This window comes from Crocodylus siamensis, chromosome 3 (assembly GCF_052110815.1).
Source record: "Crocodylus siamensis isolate JL-2025a chromosome 3, ASM5211081v1, whole genome shotgun sequence".
In the NCBI taxonomy this organism is placed as follows: domain Eukaryota; kingdom Metazoa; phylum Chordata; order Crocodylia; family Crocodylidae; genus Crocodylus; species Crocodylus siamensis.
Window position 1 is genome coordinate 81,590,890 of NC_143397.1, and position 18,399 is coordinate 81,609,288.

The 18,399-nt window shown below is 43.0% G+C and overlaps 1 protein-coding gene across 2 annotated transcripts in view; it reads left to right on the top strand.

Moving 5' to 3' along the window:
• FANCC (FA complementation group C) overlaps window positions 1-18,399 on the top strand; it is a 164,267-nt gene that overhangs the window by 89,373 nt on the left and 56,495 nt on the right. For both annotated transcript variants that reach the window (XM_090038613.1, XM_090038612.1), the window contains exons 5-7: window positions 6,010-6,129; window positions 10,398-10,462; window positions 12,636-12,800. In XM_090038613.1, the coding sequence (XP_089894739.1) occupies window positions 6,010-6,129; window positions 10,398-10,462; window positions 12,636-12,800 (350 nt within the window). The remainder of the gene's footprint in view (window positions 1-6,009; window positions 6,130-10,397; window positions 10,463-12,635; window positions 12,801-18,399) is intronic.

The window sequence follows — 18,399 nt, forward strand, 5'->3', positions numbered from 1 at the left end:
GGGGTTGGGAACCTCTGCCTTAGGGGATACCTTAAGAACTTTCTGTAGCAGTTTTGGAAGTTGTAGCTGGCTTGCCATGTGGGAGAGTTAATTTCCTCAGTTGTGTTTCTTTTGTATCTTTAATTTTTGGAAGAGTGGTTCTTTGTTTTTCGCTAGAGTTTTTTTTCAGAACTAGACAGAATTTTATATAAACAAAGTAGCTGTTCTCATCTCTGTCTCAGAACAATCTGCTACCTCCTAAAAAAAGTTCTGTTTTCTTGATATGAAATAGGTATTGCCATCCTTCTTCTTGTGACCAGCCATTATTGAAGTCTAAGCAAGTGTTGGTAAGCTTTGTAATAAATGTCAGAGAGCTCTTCAGATTAGGTAGTTGTTAAATGGCTAAAAGATTACAGCCAGGAAAGAAAACAACCACCACAATTTGTCAAGTCTAACTCTTCCAGGAACATCTACTTTCTAGGCTTTGAGGCTCTAGTATTTGTTGGTTCCTATCTGCAAGACAGCCCTATGGATCTTTCCACCTGCAATTGTCTGCCAGCATCAGCTAGACAAGTACCCTACAAGAAGAACCCTCTGGGTTTCATTGCTTGTTGGATTTACTGATTTTCAAAGCTGGCATAGAAGAGCGGCATACAAAATAAAAAGATTACTCGCTGCTTTGTTTTTGTTCCTTTCTCTCTCAGCAGCTTTTCTCCTTCTCAGGTAGCATCACTTAGAGTAGTTTCCTATCTCTAACTGTGCAAAATAGATTTTATATTACAACTGACTACCAGATTCACCTTCTGCTTCTTAGATGGAGCCATGACGTTAATTGTTGAAGATGTTGCTGGGCATACAATGGATTATTATTTATAACCTCCATCTGTGGGCCACAGCACTTTTTTCTTGCTGGGAGTATTTTACTGTTTTTGGCCTCTGAGTCACTCCTTACAAGATTGAAATACACATTTGTATATTTCTATAAAGTAGCCTGTACAATACAATGTCAAACTGCAGCTTTCTTCAAAACACGATTTTCCATAAAGAACAACGCCAATGTGGAAGAAGTATGTTATAAACTCATTTGCTTGCCTTCTAGCCCAGATGTTGACAACCCTCAGCATGCGTGCCTGAGTGTGACATCTGAAGGCATTTTGCTTGGCACGTGCCCCAGGGCAGATGGTGAGGAAGTGGCCAGGGCTGCGCTGCCACAACAAGGATTGGACCCCTTGCAGCTCCTATGCCATCTACACCTAGCTTGCCAATATCTTACAAGTCAAGGTTGTGGGTGTTTTTGGCACTCTGCCCAAAAATGTTGCTGACCCCTGTACTAGCCTCTCACTTAACATAGTGTGTAATAGCATTAGATTTGCCAATTATAACCAGAAATAAAAAAAGCAGTTTAGGTGTAGAACTACATAAGGTAAATGAACCATGCTTTAACAAAAGATGTGTAAGATTTTCTGGACAGAATGTTTTGGATAAAATGAAACACTAAAGTCAGGTTAAAGACACACACATTCTTTGAAGCATTACTCTTCAACTTCTTGTCTTTGCAGTCTGCAGGGTTGGCTCAGACTTTGCTCTGACAGTAGGGTTTGTGAAATGAATGATGTATGGAATAGATAGAAGCTGAATTCTGATTCCTTGCATTTTTAAACGTAAACCATCAATCTATTCTGAACTTCCTTCTGGTTTTGCTGGCTCTGTTATCTCTTCCTTTTTTTGTTTCCCTGATGTTTACTGGCCATTTCAAACTTTTTTGTGTGTTTCTTGGAAAGGAATAACAACCCAAGCAGGTTTTTGATGTACTGATTAATGAAAATGTTATTTTCCAGCTCTTGTAACATGCAATGATTTTCTTTTTTCCTCCCTTGGAATCAAGGAGCTCATAGTCTTATGAGTGCTGAGGAGAAATGTGGAAATGATTTTTGAATTTAATATCAACGTAAACAGTATTTGATTAATTTCACCCTCATAATAATGCAGTTGTGTGGGGGAAACCACCACAATCTATTTTAGTATATTACAAATGAATATGTGAATTACCCTATCCCTTGATAGCTTACTGACTCCATGCAGTTGATATGCCTAACCCAGTGATTCTCAAGCAGAGAGCTGTAACATGATAGCACTGTAAGATGTGCAAACATGATTCACAAGATAAACCCAGAGGTTTTGAATAGTAATCCATAGTGTTAAAAATATTCTGACCTGTTGTGGTCTCTTTCTGAGTTCTTTGCAACAGAAGAATTATGCTATTATTTTTCTGTAGTTAAAAATCAAGTGAATACTAAGAGCTGACATTTTCCAAGGGGTACCTTGAGTCTACTTTTCAGCTCTGCAGAAAAGGTCCTGGGGGTTATAGTGTACAATAAGCTGGATACGAGTCAACAGTGTGTCCTTGCTGCCAAGAAGGCTAACACCATACTGGGCTGCATTAGTAGGAGTGTTGCCAGCAGATCAAGAGAAGTAATAATTCTGCTCTATTCTGCACTGGTGAGGCCACATCTGGAGTGCTGTGTCCAGTTTTGGGCCCCCAACTATAGAAAGGATGTGGACAAGTTGGAGAGAGTGCAGTGGAGAGCAATGAAAATAGGGGGCTGGGGCACATGACTTCTGAGAAGAGGCTGAGGGAACTGAACTTATTTAGTTTAGAGAAGAGAAGACTGAGGGGGGATTTGATAGCAGCTTTTAACTACCTGAAGGGTGCTTCTAAAGAGGGTGGAGCTCCAGGGGTGGGCAGTTATTTCAGACGGAGGGCCACTTACTGAGTTTTGGCAAGCCATTGAAAGCAGCATGACAGGTAGTCGGGGCAGATAAATATTAATTGTCTAAAATGTTTAGGGGCCCTGCAGGCCAGATAGAATGGCCTGGCAGGCCGAATCTGGCCCACAGGCCACATTTTGCTGACCCCTGAGCTAGACTGTTTTCAGCGGTGACAGATGACAGAACAAGGAGCATTGGTTTCAAGTTGCAGCAAGGGAGGTTAAGGTTGGATATTAGGAAGAACTTCCTTACCAAGAGACTGTTGAAGCACTAGAATGGGTTACCTAGAGAGGCTGTGGAATCTCTATCCTTGGAGGTTTTTAAGACCTGTGTAGACAAAGCCCTGGCAGAAACGATATAGTCCTGCTTTGAGCAGTGGGCTGGAGTAAAGTGGTTCTCAACCTTTTTTCTACAAGGACCCATTTGTAGACATTGATGACCAGTCCCGACCCCCTACCCCTCACTACTGACCCACTGTCCCCTGCCCCCAGACCCCAGCCCCACAATGTGTGGAGCAGGAGGTGGGTGTGTGAGGTGGGGGGGAGGGGGCATGGGGCATGAGGTGCCCCAAGTTGCCCCTTGTAGGCTGGAACTCTACCAGCCTGCAAGGGAAAAGCCCATGTTTTTCTCCTTTAAAGGTGAATCCATTTTTGTTCGCCACCCTTTCATATACTCTTGTGACCCACTTTTCAGTCATAACCCAGGGGTTGAGAAATGCTGGGCTAGAGGACCTCCTGAGATCCCTTCCAACCCTAATTTTCAATGATTCTAAAAAGGTTGAGAACCACAAGCCTAACTTTTTTGCACATCCTTCCTAAAAGCTCTGACTACTTGCTCTTCCCAGGTCTGAAATCCTTTTGCAAATCCTTTTTGAGCATTCAGATGCTTTTTATTTTCCTAACCATCTTGCCAGATCTCCCAAAACCAGCTTGCTAGCTTCCTCAGCTTCTCAACTTGCATTCCCACTGGCTGTCTCACCCTTTATCTCATTCCAGTTGATAAACCTTGCAGTTTCCAGGCGGACACATATCTGAATATTTGGTAACTTTCTAACAGCTAATTTAAACACAAAATGTAATTATGAGGTTATATGTAATTGTACCTCTTACATATATATTAACAGCATAATTATGGAGACATTGGAACTTGTAAAGATTTAATAGATGTATGTAAATTGCTATGATTATATTTGGAAGCTCACCCATTATGAAGTTCCTTTTTAATAGCTATACCTTTTTATACTTTGAAATGAGAAAAATACATGTTAATTGCTTCTTCAAAAGGGTTGTATAAAATAATCACTACAGTGTTTTTTCCCCTTCATCTTAGTTTTATGAAAAGCTGTCACTAGATGGCAGTAGAACAGCTACTTTTTCTACAAAGGTTATAAAATAAATCTTTGTAAACAAGTAATCCAGGCATCACCATAAATTTGCAGCAGAGTAAAAGTATGTAGAAAAGAATACAAATTATACAAACACTTGAGGCAGGTTTTGTCTTGATATTCATGATTTTCTTTAGAGCACTAGTGTATTTTTACTGATTGTATGGTATCTCTTATAAATGGTACATCAAATACAGCATACATTTAATTCCAGAGGACCAGTGAACCAGTTAACTAAGGATGTCCAGTAAAAGCATTATATAAATATTTGGGTTGGATTTCTGAAAGCAGAAGTGAGCAGACTGGCTCTTTATTCTTTTTAGTTTAGAATCTTGGATTAGGTTCCTCACATAAAAATAAATAAAGTAGATAAGGATGCCCAAGACAATAGAGGTCATGGGACTTGGGTCTGTACTTTCCTTCAAAATACTTATTTTAATGAAGCGTCTGTTTTTCATTGTCTTCTAATCTTGACTCTCTCAGTTGTAAAACCTAGCTTTGATACTTGTTAAAGTAGTACAGGGGTGTCAAAGATACAGTCCATGGGTTGAATCTGGCCCGCAGAACCCTATAATTCAGGCCCCAATACTACCTCTGGGCCTGGGTCTGAGCTGATCCACATATGGCATATACCAGACCAGCTCCACGCAAAACCTGTAATGCATGTTGCTGTGTGCAGCATGGGTCCGGAGCTAGTACCGTGTGTGCTGAGTCCAGCAAGCAGGGAGAAAGAGATGAATAAAGGGGTCTGTGGGCCCAGTGTGACCCATGTACTGGCTGTGTACTACTTATTTGGCCCACAGGGACAAATGAGTTTGACACCCCTGGCATAGCAGCAATCATTTAGAATTTTTTATCAGTTCAGTAATAATTCAGCAAACACCTGACATCTTCCTCTGAAGTGAAACGTGCAGTATTTTGTTACATTGGCATACACGACTTGAGAACAGGATATTAAATGAACTGTAAGAAATTGAATCAAGATAAATATATGGGCCAAAGAGAACTTATTATAATGGAATGAGCAGCCTATTTTCATTAAAAATTGTCATGCAATATACAGTGACCTCAGGTAATCTGGAGATTGCTTTTGAGATTTGGCCACAATACAGCACGTCCTGTCGAATGTAGCTGGGCCATTCTTTTCAGGGCATAGAATGCCACCTACAGAATCATAAGGGCATAGACTGCTCCATACAGACTCGGCCAGGGCCGTTGTACTTTCCATTGTACTTTTGCAAATGTGTACTTGATTGGATGACTTCATATTACTATTTGTTCACATTTTCTTTTTCTGGATATCTTTCTATCATTTTTTAAATTTTGTTTAAAACATTTTAGTAGAGAAAAGATGTAAATATGATCAACTTTCTAGCTAGAGGAATGAAAATATAAGATCAGATCTTTCATTACACCCAAAATACACCGAGCAGAATTCAGGGGAGCAGTGTGAAAAGCTAACATAAATTTTCCTCTTGCTCTGCTCTGACCCTGGTGCTACTGTGTGAATTTTTCAGGTTTGTACTGTGTTAGAACAGTCTGAGGGCTATTCTAAGTTATACCAACTTGGAATGGCTCCAGGGGTCTAAAACCTTGGTCAGTCTAGTTTAGTGGCATCTTGTTCTTTTCTTGTTTTGCTAGCGCTGGTGTAATTATGAGGCATAGTAAGCCATTACAGCCAAAATTGTCTTTCCTAAGAAACCCAGGACCCCTTCTTTGTCCAAACCATGCTGGTGAAGTGGTGTAAGGTGGCCATATACCAGAGAATGTGATCTATAACATGGAGAAAAATCAGCAATATCAAATGGTTGGTAAAAATATAAAGTTTTAATCTATTTCTTTCTTTCTTTCTTTTTCATTCTCTTGATTTTTTTAAGGCTTTGTTGTGCCATCTCCTTTCATCTTCTGCATGGGGATCTAAGGAAGCTGATACCAGTAACTTTATTTCAATTCTTGGCTACACCTCTGAAGATTATTATGAGAAATTGGTTGAAAATGTGAGTATTTAGTGCTGTGGAGACTGTGTTAGTAACAATTTACCAGATTATGTCTGTGTACGTGAAAATGTCATTGCTCTAAAGAAGAGGCAGCAAACTTTATCTTTTCTTACTTTAGTAACTGTATTTACTTCCTTCCAAGACATGGGTGTTTCCCCATTTAACAAAGAGGGGCCAAGAAATCCCTCATCTTAGAACTGTGTACAAGGCAGTGGGAGGCAGGGAGAACGGGACATGGGGCTGCTGCAGCTCTGGCTCCAGTCCCAAACCCAGGTTGTAACCAGAGCTATAGCTGCTACTGCATCCTCCCCAACTCTCCTCCCCCTCCGCCTCTGCATCCTTGCCTTTCCCCCCTACTCCGCAGCCTTTTCTCCCCCTCTTTCCTTTTTTCCCATCTCCACTCACGCCCCCTCCCCCCCATGGCCCAACCCAGTCCTGTAGCAGCAGTGTTGCCTCCAGGGATGAAATTAAGAAGATCCTCCAATAATTATATTTGATTCACGGAAAATTGTAACAAATTTATACATTTTCCACATATAGAATCTAATTATTGGGGGATTGACTTAAATTTAGGGTCATCCTGGATTTGAATGAATGTGGTATTCAGGCCATAGACAGGCACCAAAGTATGTTCAGGCATGTGTGTTGAGTCACAAATCTCAGGCACAAATGTGTGCTGCTGCTGCTACTTGAGCTGCTACAAGTTTATGTGCTTGCTTGTGTGGACATGCCCATAGATTCCCTCCAGTTTGCAAATTTCCAGTGTAACAAAAAAATCTTTCTTAGCCTTTACTCTAGGAACAGGATAACAATTTTTTTTTAAATTGGGTAGATGTGATATCTCTTATTAGAACAACGGAGTAGTTGGAACGAAGTTATTTGCAAGCTTTTGGGCACAAATACCCTTTTTCAGGCGTAGGGAGACTCTCCTGTTGTTCTGAGATCTCCATATACAGATGGGTCTGTTTCTCCCGGTAGAAATCATGAGTGTACAGATGTTCCAGCTTTTCTCTGTAAGCAAGAATAGCCGTTCTGGGAGAAAAATATCCCAACTCCAATGAGGTAGAAGTTGTTCCCAGGAGACCTTTTCCAGAAGAATAAATGTCTGCACACTTTCCCATGGTTTAACTCCTCCTGAGGACCAAGAGGACTGTGGCCACATGCTTCTGTGCCTTCTAGATACGAAGGTCACGCCCATCTGGAGAAGGTGCAGGGTTCTGCTGCTTATCTTCCTTCCAAAGACCCAGAGAGGAGGACAGGAGGAGATACCAGCTGCTCCCTACTCACAAACAGGAGTCCCCAGTGTAAGAAGTGGGGAGAAGGTTTTGCCTCACTGTTCCATCTGCTTGGCTCCTGGACCCTGGAATTGACTGCAGGGAGCAGAGCTGCCCTTCCCTGCTTCTCACTCTGGAGTCCCTGAAGGAAGTAGACTTTTCATCCTTGGAGGTTTTTAAGACCCGGTTAGACAAAGTCTTGCCTGGAATATTATAGCTGGGGATGGACCTGCTTTGAGCAGGGGGTTGGACTAGATGCCCTTCTGGGGTCCCTTCCAACCCTCATCTTCTTATGATTCTATGATTCTAAGTGCAAAGAAAGCAGAAGGTTGCTTTGCCCTGCTACTCTGCTCAGCTAGAAATAGGCTAAAATGGAACATGACAAAGGGGGTTGGGGAAGAGTTGTGGCTAGTTTATACTGATGTGCATATTTTATTTTATTTTATTTTTTTTTTCATAGATTTCATAGACACTATGGGCTGTTTTGAATTCTTTTGTTATCCTGTCCCTAGAGTAAAGGCTAAGAAAGATGTTTTTTGTTTCATTGGAAATTTGGAAAGAATCTATGGGCACATCCACACATGCAAGCATGTGCGCTTGCAGCAGCTCAAGTAGCAAGAGCACAAATTTGTTTCAGAGATTAGTGCCTCAGCACATGGGCCTGAACATGCACTTTGGTGTGGGACAAATTGTGCCACTTGGGGCAAACTGACCCTGCTCAGCTCATCCTGGATTTTCAGCCAGGAAGAGCTAGAGGCTGGGTTCAGTACCTGTGCTGGCCCCAACAGTATAAAAAGACCTGGTGAGCAGCTCAGGGCTACTTGCCCTCAGGAGCTTCTGAGGCCCAGCCAGTTGGTATCTGGGGACACTAGCCCCTTGTGCCAGCTGGACTGCTGAAGCAGCCCTAACCTAGAGTGGCCCCTGTACCCTCTACCCACTGCATCAGTCCGGGAGTGGAGGCTGCTGCCTGGCTGTGACCTGCTGCCACCTGTGACAGCATCCGCCCTCTTGGACCTGTGGCCCTATGGCTGCGCACCTGCCAGACCCAGACAGGGGGCTACACAGCTACCTGGGCTGTAGTATGGGCACCTCTGGGCCAGCTGCCAGTGGGCCATGGTTGCACAGTTGGCCTTTGTATGGCACTGCTGTCATATCTTCTGGTGCCCCCGCTCTAAGCCTGGCTCTGGTGGCCTCTCCTACTCGGAGCACTCCCCCATCCCTGACCCCTGTCTCTCTCACACACAACCCTGCTGCCACCTCCAACCCTTCCTCCCAGCCCATCACACCACCCAAGTGTTTCCTAGAATGAGAAGCTCCTGCAGCTTGTGGTTGCATGTCCCAGCACTGATGTGGGCACGGGGCAGGGCTGCAGTGTGGCAGTTGTCCCCGTAGCCATGGATTCTGCCAACAGGTCCCATCCCATCTATGGCTGGGTACTCAGTGTTTGAGATATGTATGTGTGGGGGGGTTTGTGGGCAGGGTTGGGGGGGTTTGTGGGTGGGTGTAGGATTTGTGGGGGTGAGGTTTGTGGAGGGGGCTTGGGGAATGTGAGGTTTGTGGGTGGATTGTGGGTGGGGGGTTTGTGGGTGCGGGGACTGTGAGAGAGGGGTGGGTCCCCCAGTCACCCCATGGTGCACAGTCCCTAATACAGCAGTGGGTTGTCGGGGCACTCATGGCCTGCTGCTGGCAGAGACTCCTGGCAGCATGTGGTGCCACCTGAGACCTGGGGGCTCCATGTGGTGCATGGAACTAGTCTGGCCCACTGGCATGCGCCTTCACACAGGACTGGGCTGGCTCCTGCCATCACCCTGGGCTCCTGGTGTTGCAGGCAGGAGCCACATGCCATTGGGCTGGGCCAGCTCCATGGAAGCAGAAGCTGGCCTGATCCTGCCTGAAGATGTGTACCAGTGGGCCAGGCCAGCTGGAGCCCCCAAGTCTCAGGTGGCATCTCATGCTGCTGGGGTTCTCTGCCAGCAGCAGGCCATGAATGTCCCGATGACCTGCTGCTGGCTGCTACTGCTGCGGCAGGGGCTGTGCGCCTTTGGGAGAGGACCGGGACCCACCCCTTCCACACACTCCCCGCACCTACAGTCCCCCCACTTTCACATCTCTGCTTACCAGGGACAGAGCCTGGCTCCTAGGCAGCTGGGCTGCTGGCAGCGTTGCCCTGCTTCTGTTTCCTCCAGCACACTAAGGCAGCATGCTGGAGTAGCAGGGGCACCCAGCAGGCATAGAAACGCTCTGACTAGGTGCTAGAGTGTCTCTTTGGAGGACCCAGCCTCTGGTTGCTTCAGGGCATGCTCCAGGAGCATGCCCTGCACTGCTTTTTCCCCAGCATGCATCTTTTTTTATACCAGAATTTACCGGTATCAAACTTAGAGTGTGCAGATATGCAGCACAGGGAACATTTTTTCATTCCTAGCATGCCTCCTGCAGTGTCTCAAACTGCTTTGAGATGCCACAGCAGGCATGTGCTTGCTCATCTGGACGCAGCTGATGTGGGATATGTTTGTCAGAAAGTAACTTTTTGTGTGCTTTCTTTCTGACTCTAAGCGCTGTTATTCTCAATGCTCTTTGAGCCCTAAATCTTAGGGAGCCTGTTCTTTCATTCACTAAGATTATGGAAGTAATATTTCATAAGTTGAAGACATTTAATAGGTAAAACTTGTTTAAATACATAGTGACACTGTTTTAAAAGTTGGTTTTGTGTCAACTTTTGGGAAAGCAGTACTGTAATAAATCACTTATTTTCTAGTTGTCTGATGGGAAATTTGTATCATCAGTGTTCCGCAAAAAGTTCTGCAATATAATTTATCTTTTTTAATTGGCTGGGCAGCTTTTACTTGGCCAAGGAAAAAATATTTTAAAAAATTGAGCCTACAGGGGAAAATACTAACTTCCACGGAAATGTCACTCATACACAGAAAAATGCAACTTTTGTCAGCCTGTTTTGCAGCATGAATGTATATTAATGTCATTGATTTTGTTTAACAGATGGTCTTATCATTAGTGACAGAACTCAGGGGAAATCGGTTGAATGGATTTAACATTCAAGGGAGGTAGGTGTTATCTAAACATAATTTCCAATAAGTCTTCTATATGAATTGTTAAAGTGAGATCTTTTTTATAAAATCTTAGGAATGCAAGTACAGTATTTAGATCAAAATTGAAATTTTAAATGTATTTCAGTCGAGTCATGATTGTATATATTTTCTGTAATGGACATGTTAGTTAAGCAGTACTTACAGATAAACCTCAATTTTTAGGTGCCGCATGACCCTCTCATAGCTAGAAAAATTAGTGTAATTACCTAAGAGTTACTGGAGGGAAAAGGTTTTTTTTCATGTTAATGTTTTGAATCAGATTGTAGTTTTTTAGGATTGAATAGTAATTACTTTGAAACTGTTAAACTGACAGAGATTGCCCGCTTTCAGTTAGAGGTTCTGTCATGCTTATATTTTTGATTTTCTGTTTGGTAGAAAATGGCATGAGGGTGGTACAGACTGACTGCCTTCTATAGAATATTTTACATATGCTGCTGTGCAGTTTGGCCCAACTCTTTCCTTCCCTTCCTCATCCTGGAAAGGAACAGTGCAGATATTACACATAATATTTGAAATCAGAAGGGCAGTTGTCATTATTAGTGTACAATTATCAAGAGTTCAGATTTCCAATCCTTATTCATATTGGATGGTCCCAACTCAAACAAGTAGTTCCATTGAACTCAATGGGACTATTCACAATCTACAAATGCTGTCTTCAGTCCAGTTGGTAGAAAACACATTGATATGTATCCATCTGTATTAATTTTCCAGTGGGTGTTTTTCTTACCAGATGAAGGACTATATATGCAAAATATCGCTACCTGAATTGCACTAGTTACTGTCTGCAAACTCATGTGCATGAATTGCACATCAGTTGGGGAAAACCTACTTTCAGTTTTCTTCATGTAACCTTTTTTCCCTAGTCACTAGTCTTGCCCTCCTGTATGTGCCATATGGCCAGCATTTTTTAAAATTTATCTTAAATAACAGATGAATCCTACACCTTGGATTAATCAATGGAGGCATACCTTTAACCTTTTACAAAGGTGCAGTTTTGATAGGCAGGGTTGAATTCTTGAAGTCTGGAAGTGTTACACATTCCTCCAGCTGTATATCTTTGAGGTCATTGGCAGACATTAAAGCAACGCAGCAATGGGATCTAATTCCCAATCATGACAATCATGCATCCTGCCCTATTACACCTGCATGGCAGGATGTGTAATTTTTGGGATCAGGGACTGATCCCAACTGCACTGTTTTTTAAAGGGAAGCTTGCAACCTTGCTCTTTAAAGTACCTAGTTGTAATGAGTGCTGGGACTCATTGGGACCTGGTACTTTAAAGAACCTTGCCCCACAGCTCCTATAGGCTGCAAGTCAGGACAGAAAACATGTCATGGCTGAGAGGGGGAAGATCCCTTTCAACTCATGTGCCCAGCATGCATTATCAGCATTGAGACCTAGGCTGTTTTAGTCCCAGTGATAACATTCAGCTGATTGTTGGCATCAGGATGGAGCAGCCCCAGATCTGAGAAGTGCCACATGGTCAGTTTATGGCTCCATACACCCCAGTCACAAAGCTGTTCTGTATGATATATGAAACATATTTATGGCTGGTTTACTATTTTAAGGCTGAACATGTGGCTTGTTGCTATTTATGTAATGAATAACATGTTAATTGTGCCATATGCACCACCATAGTTTATGCCTAAATACATGACAGCAGCAGGATTTATGCTGTTTTGTGCAAAGGAGTAATTCCTGCTGAAAGGAGGAAAACAAATGAAACCACAGAGACCTTAAAGCCATCTTGGTTGTGTCCTGTGAGAACTTAGGAAATACACATGGGAGCTCTGAAACTGTCATACCCTCTCTCAAAAAGACTTTTTTGTTCTTTACAAAACTGGGCAAAATACTCATTGTTAGCAGGGCAGGAGTAATTGTTGACTGTCACCGGTGCATCAGAACTTGGTTGAAGTCCTTAATGCAGTATGTTCACTTGACTCTTCACCTGAAAATAGGCAAAGCTTTAGATATTTACTCGATTTATACAGTTTTTTGCTGTCAGGCACATAGCTATTAATTTTGACATTTGGCACTGAATCGAGTTAGCTTTGATTTACATCATAACTATAAAATTTCAAGCTCTTGACTTTTTTTGTAACAAAAAACTTATTTTTGTTTCTTCAGAATTTCAGCTGATCGTGTGTACACAGTTTCCCTTTTCTGTGTTCCTCTTATTACTTTGCCTGACTTGACTCCATTACTAGAAGCTCTCCTTACCCATCATGGAAGCAAATCACAAGAGGTTCTCAGCTCAGAGTTTTTAGAAGCTGTGAATGAAGCCTTTTTAAGGTAAGTAACACAGGATATCCAGATCACCAAAAAACAAAACAACCCCCCCGACCTATATTCAATTGAAACTCTCATTTATTAACTAAATTGTCATTTAATTAATTTATATGCTGGTTGAACGGAATGTCTACTCTATTGTAATAAAATCTGTGTGTGCTGAGCTCAAATTGGAATCTTCTTCTCCTTCTCCTTCTTGTGTCCTCGTCATAAACCAGATATTTTTCCAGAATCATGCTCAAGTGATGGCTCTTTTTGTAGCTGCATCGAGGTCCTCCTTTGTACAGGTCTCATCAAGGAGTCAGCAAATGAGCATGTGCTCCATAGTCTGCACTTCACTGCACTCAAATATATTTGTGTCATTAGAGCAGCCCCATTTGATCATGTTTGTTTTTGATCTTCCAGTTTGTGTGCACAACTGATTCAGGCATTGCCATGTTGGTTAGTCTAGATCAGCCCCTCTGGGGAGGTCTTCCTGGGGTTCCAGATGCATTTCAGAGCGCCTGATTGTGCATAATTTTTCCTTCCATAACCTCAGTTATGCTCTGTTAGTGATCATGTCCAGCTGTGCAACATTGGTTACAAAACCCTTGCACGCTTTAAGCCATTTAGTTACTTCTGTGTGACCATAGAGTGGATGCTTGAGGTCTTTCATCTGCTGCAAATTTTTTTTTTTGGGCTCATTATCTTTCTTCTGAAATCAGGTGGTGTGATGCCAGTCAGTGTAAGCTGTACTTTACTGTTGCCTGTCGTTTAGAACTGGGTCTAGTTTCTTAGCACAAACTGACCATTCCCATACTGGACATGCATATTGTGCAGTGGAGTAACACAAGGCAATAGCAGTAGTTCATAATGTTGCTAGATTTGCTCTCCCCTTTGAGGTGACCAACTTTCAAAGTATATTGTTGCAGGCACAGACTTTCCCTGTCATATTCTCTGCATGTGTTTTGAAGGTAGGGGTTTGGTCCAACTTAACCCCCAAATACACAGGGTTCAGGTGATTAGTCAGTGGGATTCCTTCCCAGGTAATGTTTAATTTCTGCTTGAGATCCTTATGGCATAGGTGAAAAGCTGTGGCCCATGTCTTGATTGAGTTGATGTGAAGCTGGTTCTTATTTTAGTAGTCTGAGAGGTTGTTCAGTTCACATGTAAGTCTGTTCTTGAAAGTGGCAAAGTCCTTCTCTTGCATCATGATACATAGATCATCAGCATATATGAAGCTCCCTGTATTATTCTGTATGGGAGCGGTGGTGCCTGTTTGGCTGCCTGCCTGGTGCACCATGCTGCTCCACCTCTCCGCCAGACTCCGGCCTGGGACTTTTGATGAACCTGCCAGGACTGGGCTATAGAATCAGTGTGTCCTGGCCAAACCGGGACATATGGTCACCCTAGTTTTATTGGTAGGAAAGCAGAATTAGCAGCCACAGTACACTCTGATTTTGACTAAAGACACACAACCAAAATAGATTAACCGAAACCTTAGTTTGCAAGTACTCTTGAATTACTCTTCAAGGATAAGTTTTCATATAGCATGAATAATACATTCTATAATCTCTAGTCCAGGGGTGGGTAATTATTTTGGCTAGAGGGCCACTTAATGACTTTCCCTTTCTTGAGCTGTCGAGGGCTGCAATGGTAGCCCTTCCCCTTAACAGGCACTCCACCCCCTGATTGCCACCAGAAGTCCAACCCTAACCCCTGAACTTTGGCACCAGAAGTTGTTTCCCCCCACTCTTTACCCCCAGAATTACTGCTTTGGGGGGGGGTTTGCCAACTTGGGAACAAATAAAACAAAATGTATATTGAAAATCATACATCTACTGTGACATATTTTAATTTTATTTAAAAATATTTATTTTTGATTTACATGTGTTTGCATAGCATATATAGATGTGATTGAATAATAGCTCAAAATAAAGTCTTACTCTTGTATTGTTTGGAGGGGGCTGGGTGTGGTGTGTGTGGGTGGGTGTGCGTGGGGTTTGTGAATTGGTGTGGGTGTGTGTGGGGTTTTGGCATTTGTGAATAGATATGGGGGTATGGGTGTGTGGGGGGTTTGTGAGGGAGTCTGTGGAGGGGTGAGGGTATAGGTGGGTATGGGATTTGTGGGGGGAGGTGTGTATGGATGTGGGATTTGTAGGGAGTGGGGGTGCATGTGGGGTTTGTGGGTGGGTGTAGGCCCCCTGCTACACATCCCTCTCCATGGCATACAATTCTTGCCAGTGGCAGCAGCAGGCAGTGGGCCCTCAAGACACTCCTGGTCTGCAGCAGGCAGAACCCTTTGGCAGCATGCAACTCTGGCTGAATCCTGGGAGCTGCACATGATGGCACAGTGCTCTTTTGGCCTGGCCCACTGGCACATGCCTTCAAGCTGGACTGAGCTGGCTCCATGCCAACACATGAAGCTCCCAGGACTGCAGGCAAGAGCCACATACCATTGGGCCAGGCTGACTGTGCCTTCACGTGGGGCTTCCAGCTGCATGTGGAAGCATGGAGTCTGCCTAGCCCAATGGTGCATGGACCAGGAGCCACAGGGAGTCATGTACCATCGGGCCAGGCAGGCTCTGTGCCTCCATGTGTAGCTCACCACTGGAGTGCTGGAAACCCCACGTGGAGGCATGGAGCCAGCCTGACCCGGCCTGATAGCATGCAGCTCCCTCCTGCAGTGCCAGCAGGCCCATGTGTTGGCCTGGAGCCAGCACGGTCTGGCTCAATATTGTGTGCCGGTGGCTGAGCAAGGTCGCCATGTGCAGCTCCTGGGATTCAGCCAAAGCCACACAACATGAGGAGGCTCTGCCTGCAGTGGGCCAGGAGTGCCCCAAGGGCCTGTCGCCTGTGCCTCCTCAGCTGGTGGAAGCAGCAGCAGCAGGCGACAGGGCACTGTCACAGGGGGGTCCTGCACCCACCCACAAACCTCACCCTCACCCACTCCCATCCTCATCCACAAACCCCACCCCCCCTACAGACAGGACCTCTCCTCCTTACTCACCAGCTGTCCAGCTGCACACCATCATACTTGGTGCCTCCACATGGGGCTCCCAGATGGAGTGCCAGGAGATCCACAGAGGTGGAAGCACAGAGCTCACCTGGTCCAATGGCACACAACCTCTGAAAGCATGCTTCCCACTGGCTTTGAGAGCAATAGCTGCAGGCTGGTAATCATTGTTTTCTGGAGGGGCCCCATAGGCCAGATAGAATGGCCTGACAGGCCATATGTGGCCCGTGGACAGTATTTTGCCTTCTGCAGGTTTTAATTATTTAGGAGACTCTATTCCATGTTGGCAGATGATGACTTGGCCCTGCTCATGGAGATCTTTGTTACCTCCCAGATTGATTATGTCAATATCCACTTTTTACAAAGCATCAGCCAGTACATAATACTGGACTGAAAAATGAGGGCTACAGAATGAACTTCAGACCTTTTCTCTGCTCTACCTGAATTTCTTCCCCCTGCACCTAGAGGGTATCAAATTCAAGGTCCTGATCTTTGTCTTCAAGGCACTCATTGGTCTGTGTGGTGAAAAAGAAAAGGTCACCTAAAGGTCAAGGGTGACAACTCATTCTTTTAAGTCAACGTAATAAGAGTGACAGATATCCGCTAAGCTATCCATAAATGTAATAGTTACATTTGTTTTAAAGGACACTTTTGGAACCGATGTGAACTCTTCAGATTTTTAAAGGGTCATTTGGGACTCTCTTACCTTTGGTTTTCCTTTTTTCCCCTTTTTTTATGAAAAGTCCTAACAGGGCCTAAACAATAATTTTTACCAAGGCACGCAAGCCAGTGCATTGTTTCTAAGATGGCCAGCTGGTCACAAGCTATTCTTTTCTCCCAGGGCTTCAGCAATGGCAAATTTAAAAGCTGGGATGAATAGCTAATGGCAAGGCCATGACTTCTAACTTATGTTTGTCCACATGTTCCTAGAGACTTCATCAGAAACTAATAAAAACTATTGGTTTTGGAAAAAATGTATCTAAAAATCCACGGTGAAAGATACTGTCCAAAAGAATGGGTGGTCTTTCACTTGTCCAATTCCTGTGGCTTCAGATCAGTGTGTTCCATCAGGAGTGGTAAAAATTCTGGAAAATTTCCCAGGACAGCTGCCCTTAGATAGACCATCCAAACTGAGTCAGCATCACTGAGTCAACAGGCAATCAGTCATTACAAATAGTTTTGCCACCACTTAATGAATGTGAATACTTTATGTGGTCTTAGAAGGTTTTTTTCTGAATGCAGTACTCTGTCCTGTGTGTAACCTTTTCAGGTGCATGTTCATCACAATGAACCAAAGAAATTCAGTGTTTATTTATTTAGGCCATATTTTTCATTTAGGGCCTTTAAAAGTAGTTGGGGTATCCCTGTGAAGAGATGCAGTAGCTTGCTGGCCTTTTACTGAGGTTCTTGTACCCTGAAAGGGACTTAAATTACATTTTCCACTGGAGTCATCCTTTTGTATTTACCTCCCTGTTCCCTACTTCTTTGTAGATACTCTCAAAACCTCTCCCTTCCACTTAGGAGCCTTATGTAGTCAGATATGCAAGAAGCTTGATTCATGATTTAGCTGTCAGTAAAATGCTTGAAAAAATGTGTCTTGTAACCCAGTATAGAACCCAAAGATGTCCTTTGTGGCATGTTCAAGTATCGCTGACACAGGGACAGAAAGGCCGGTTTTAACTTCAGTGTAAGAAATATTTTTCTGGCCATGAATTAGATTTTTTCTGTGCGTGCTTCAAAATTGCCCTTTTCCAAAAAAACAAGAGGAGTGTTCAGCTTTGTCTGTGTAAGCAATTTAAATCCAAAGAAAAATGTGAATGATAATGCATATTAAATAATAAAAATTATAGAATTAATAAGGAAAGAAGATAAAAGAATGTAAGATGAGCTTTTCAGCCTTAATTCCCCCACTGTCATACACCAGTTATATTGCAGTGCATTGCTTTCAGTATGTAGTAATTAGTGCTACTTATGCAACTTTTTTGAAAATATACATTGCTTCACAAGTTAAAAGGGTAATTTTTGATGTTTTTTCCCCATTTCTGGAGATGCACAGTTTTACGTAAAACAGGCATACAGGGAAGAGTTTCAATAAAACATATACAGGTTTTCAATCACTATCAGAATCCTAAACATTTAATGTTCAAATGATGTTTAAATTAATATTATGACACCATAAAACACATTAGAAAACAAAGTAAAACAAATGTTAAGCCTTTTTCCACTTTTTTGCTTTTCCAGTAATTATGCTTCTTGTAATAAAGGCTCTTTTAATCCTAACTTAGCTTTGTTTAATTCTGCATAATTGGATGTAATACTACAACACCTTTTTAGAAAGCTTTTAATCTGAAACCAATCTAGTATTCATTTATAATAGCTGTAAAAATATTCTGGTGTGTATATTTTTGTGGTGAGATATCTTTTCCTCTTATGTGGTTGCTGTACTATACTTCTGATCTTGTGCCTAGTACACCCACATTGTGGTGTTGTCCCACCATAACCTGTTCCTGCTTTAGTATCTTATTCCTAATTATGTAATATCCTGTTTTAGCTGAATTATAATGGAAAGCCACTTTAGGTGAAAAGAGATAGTTATCTCTTAAAACA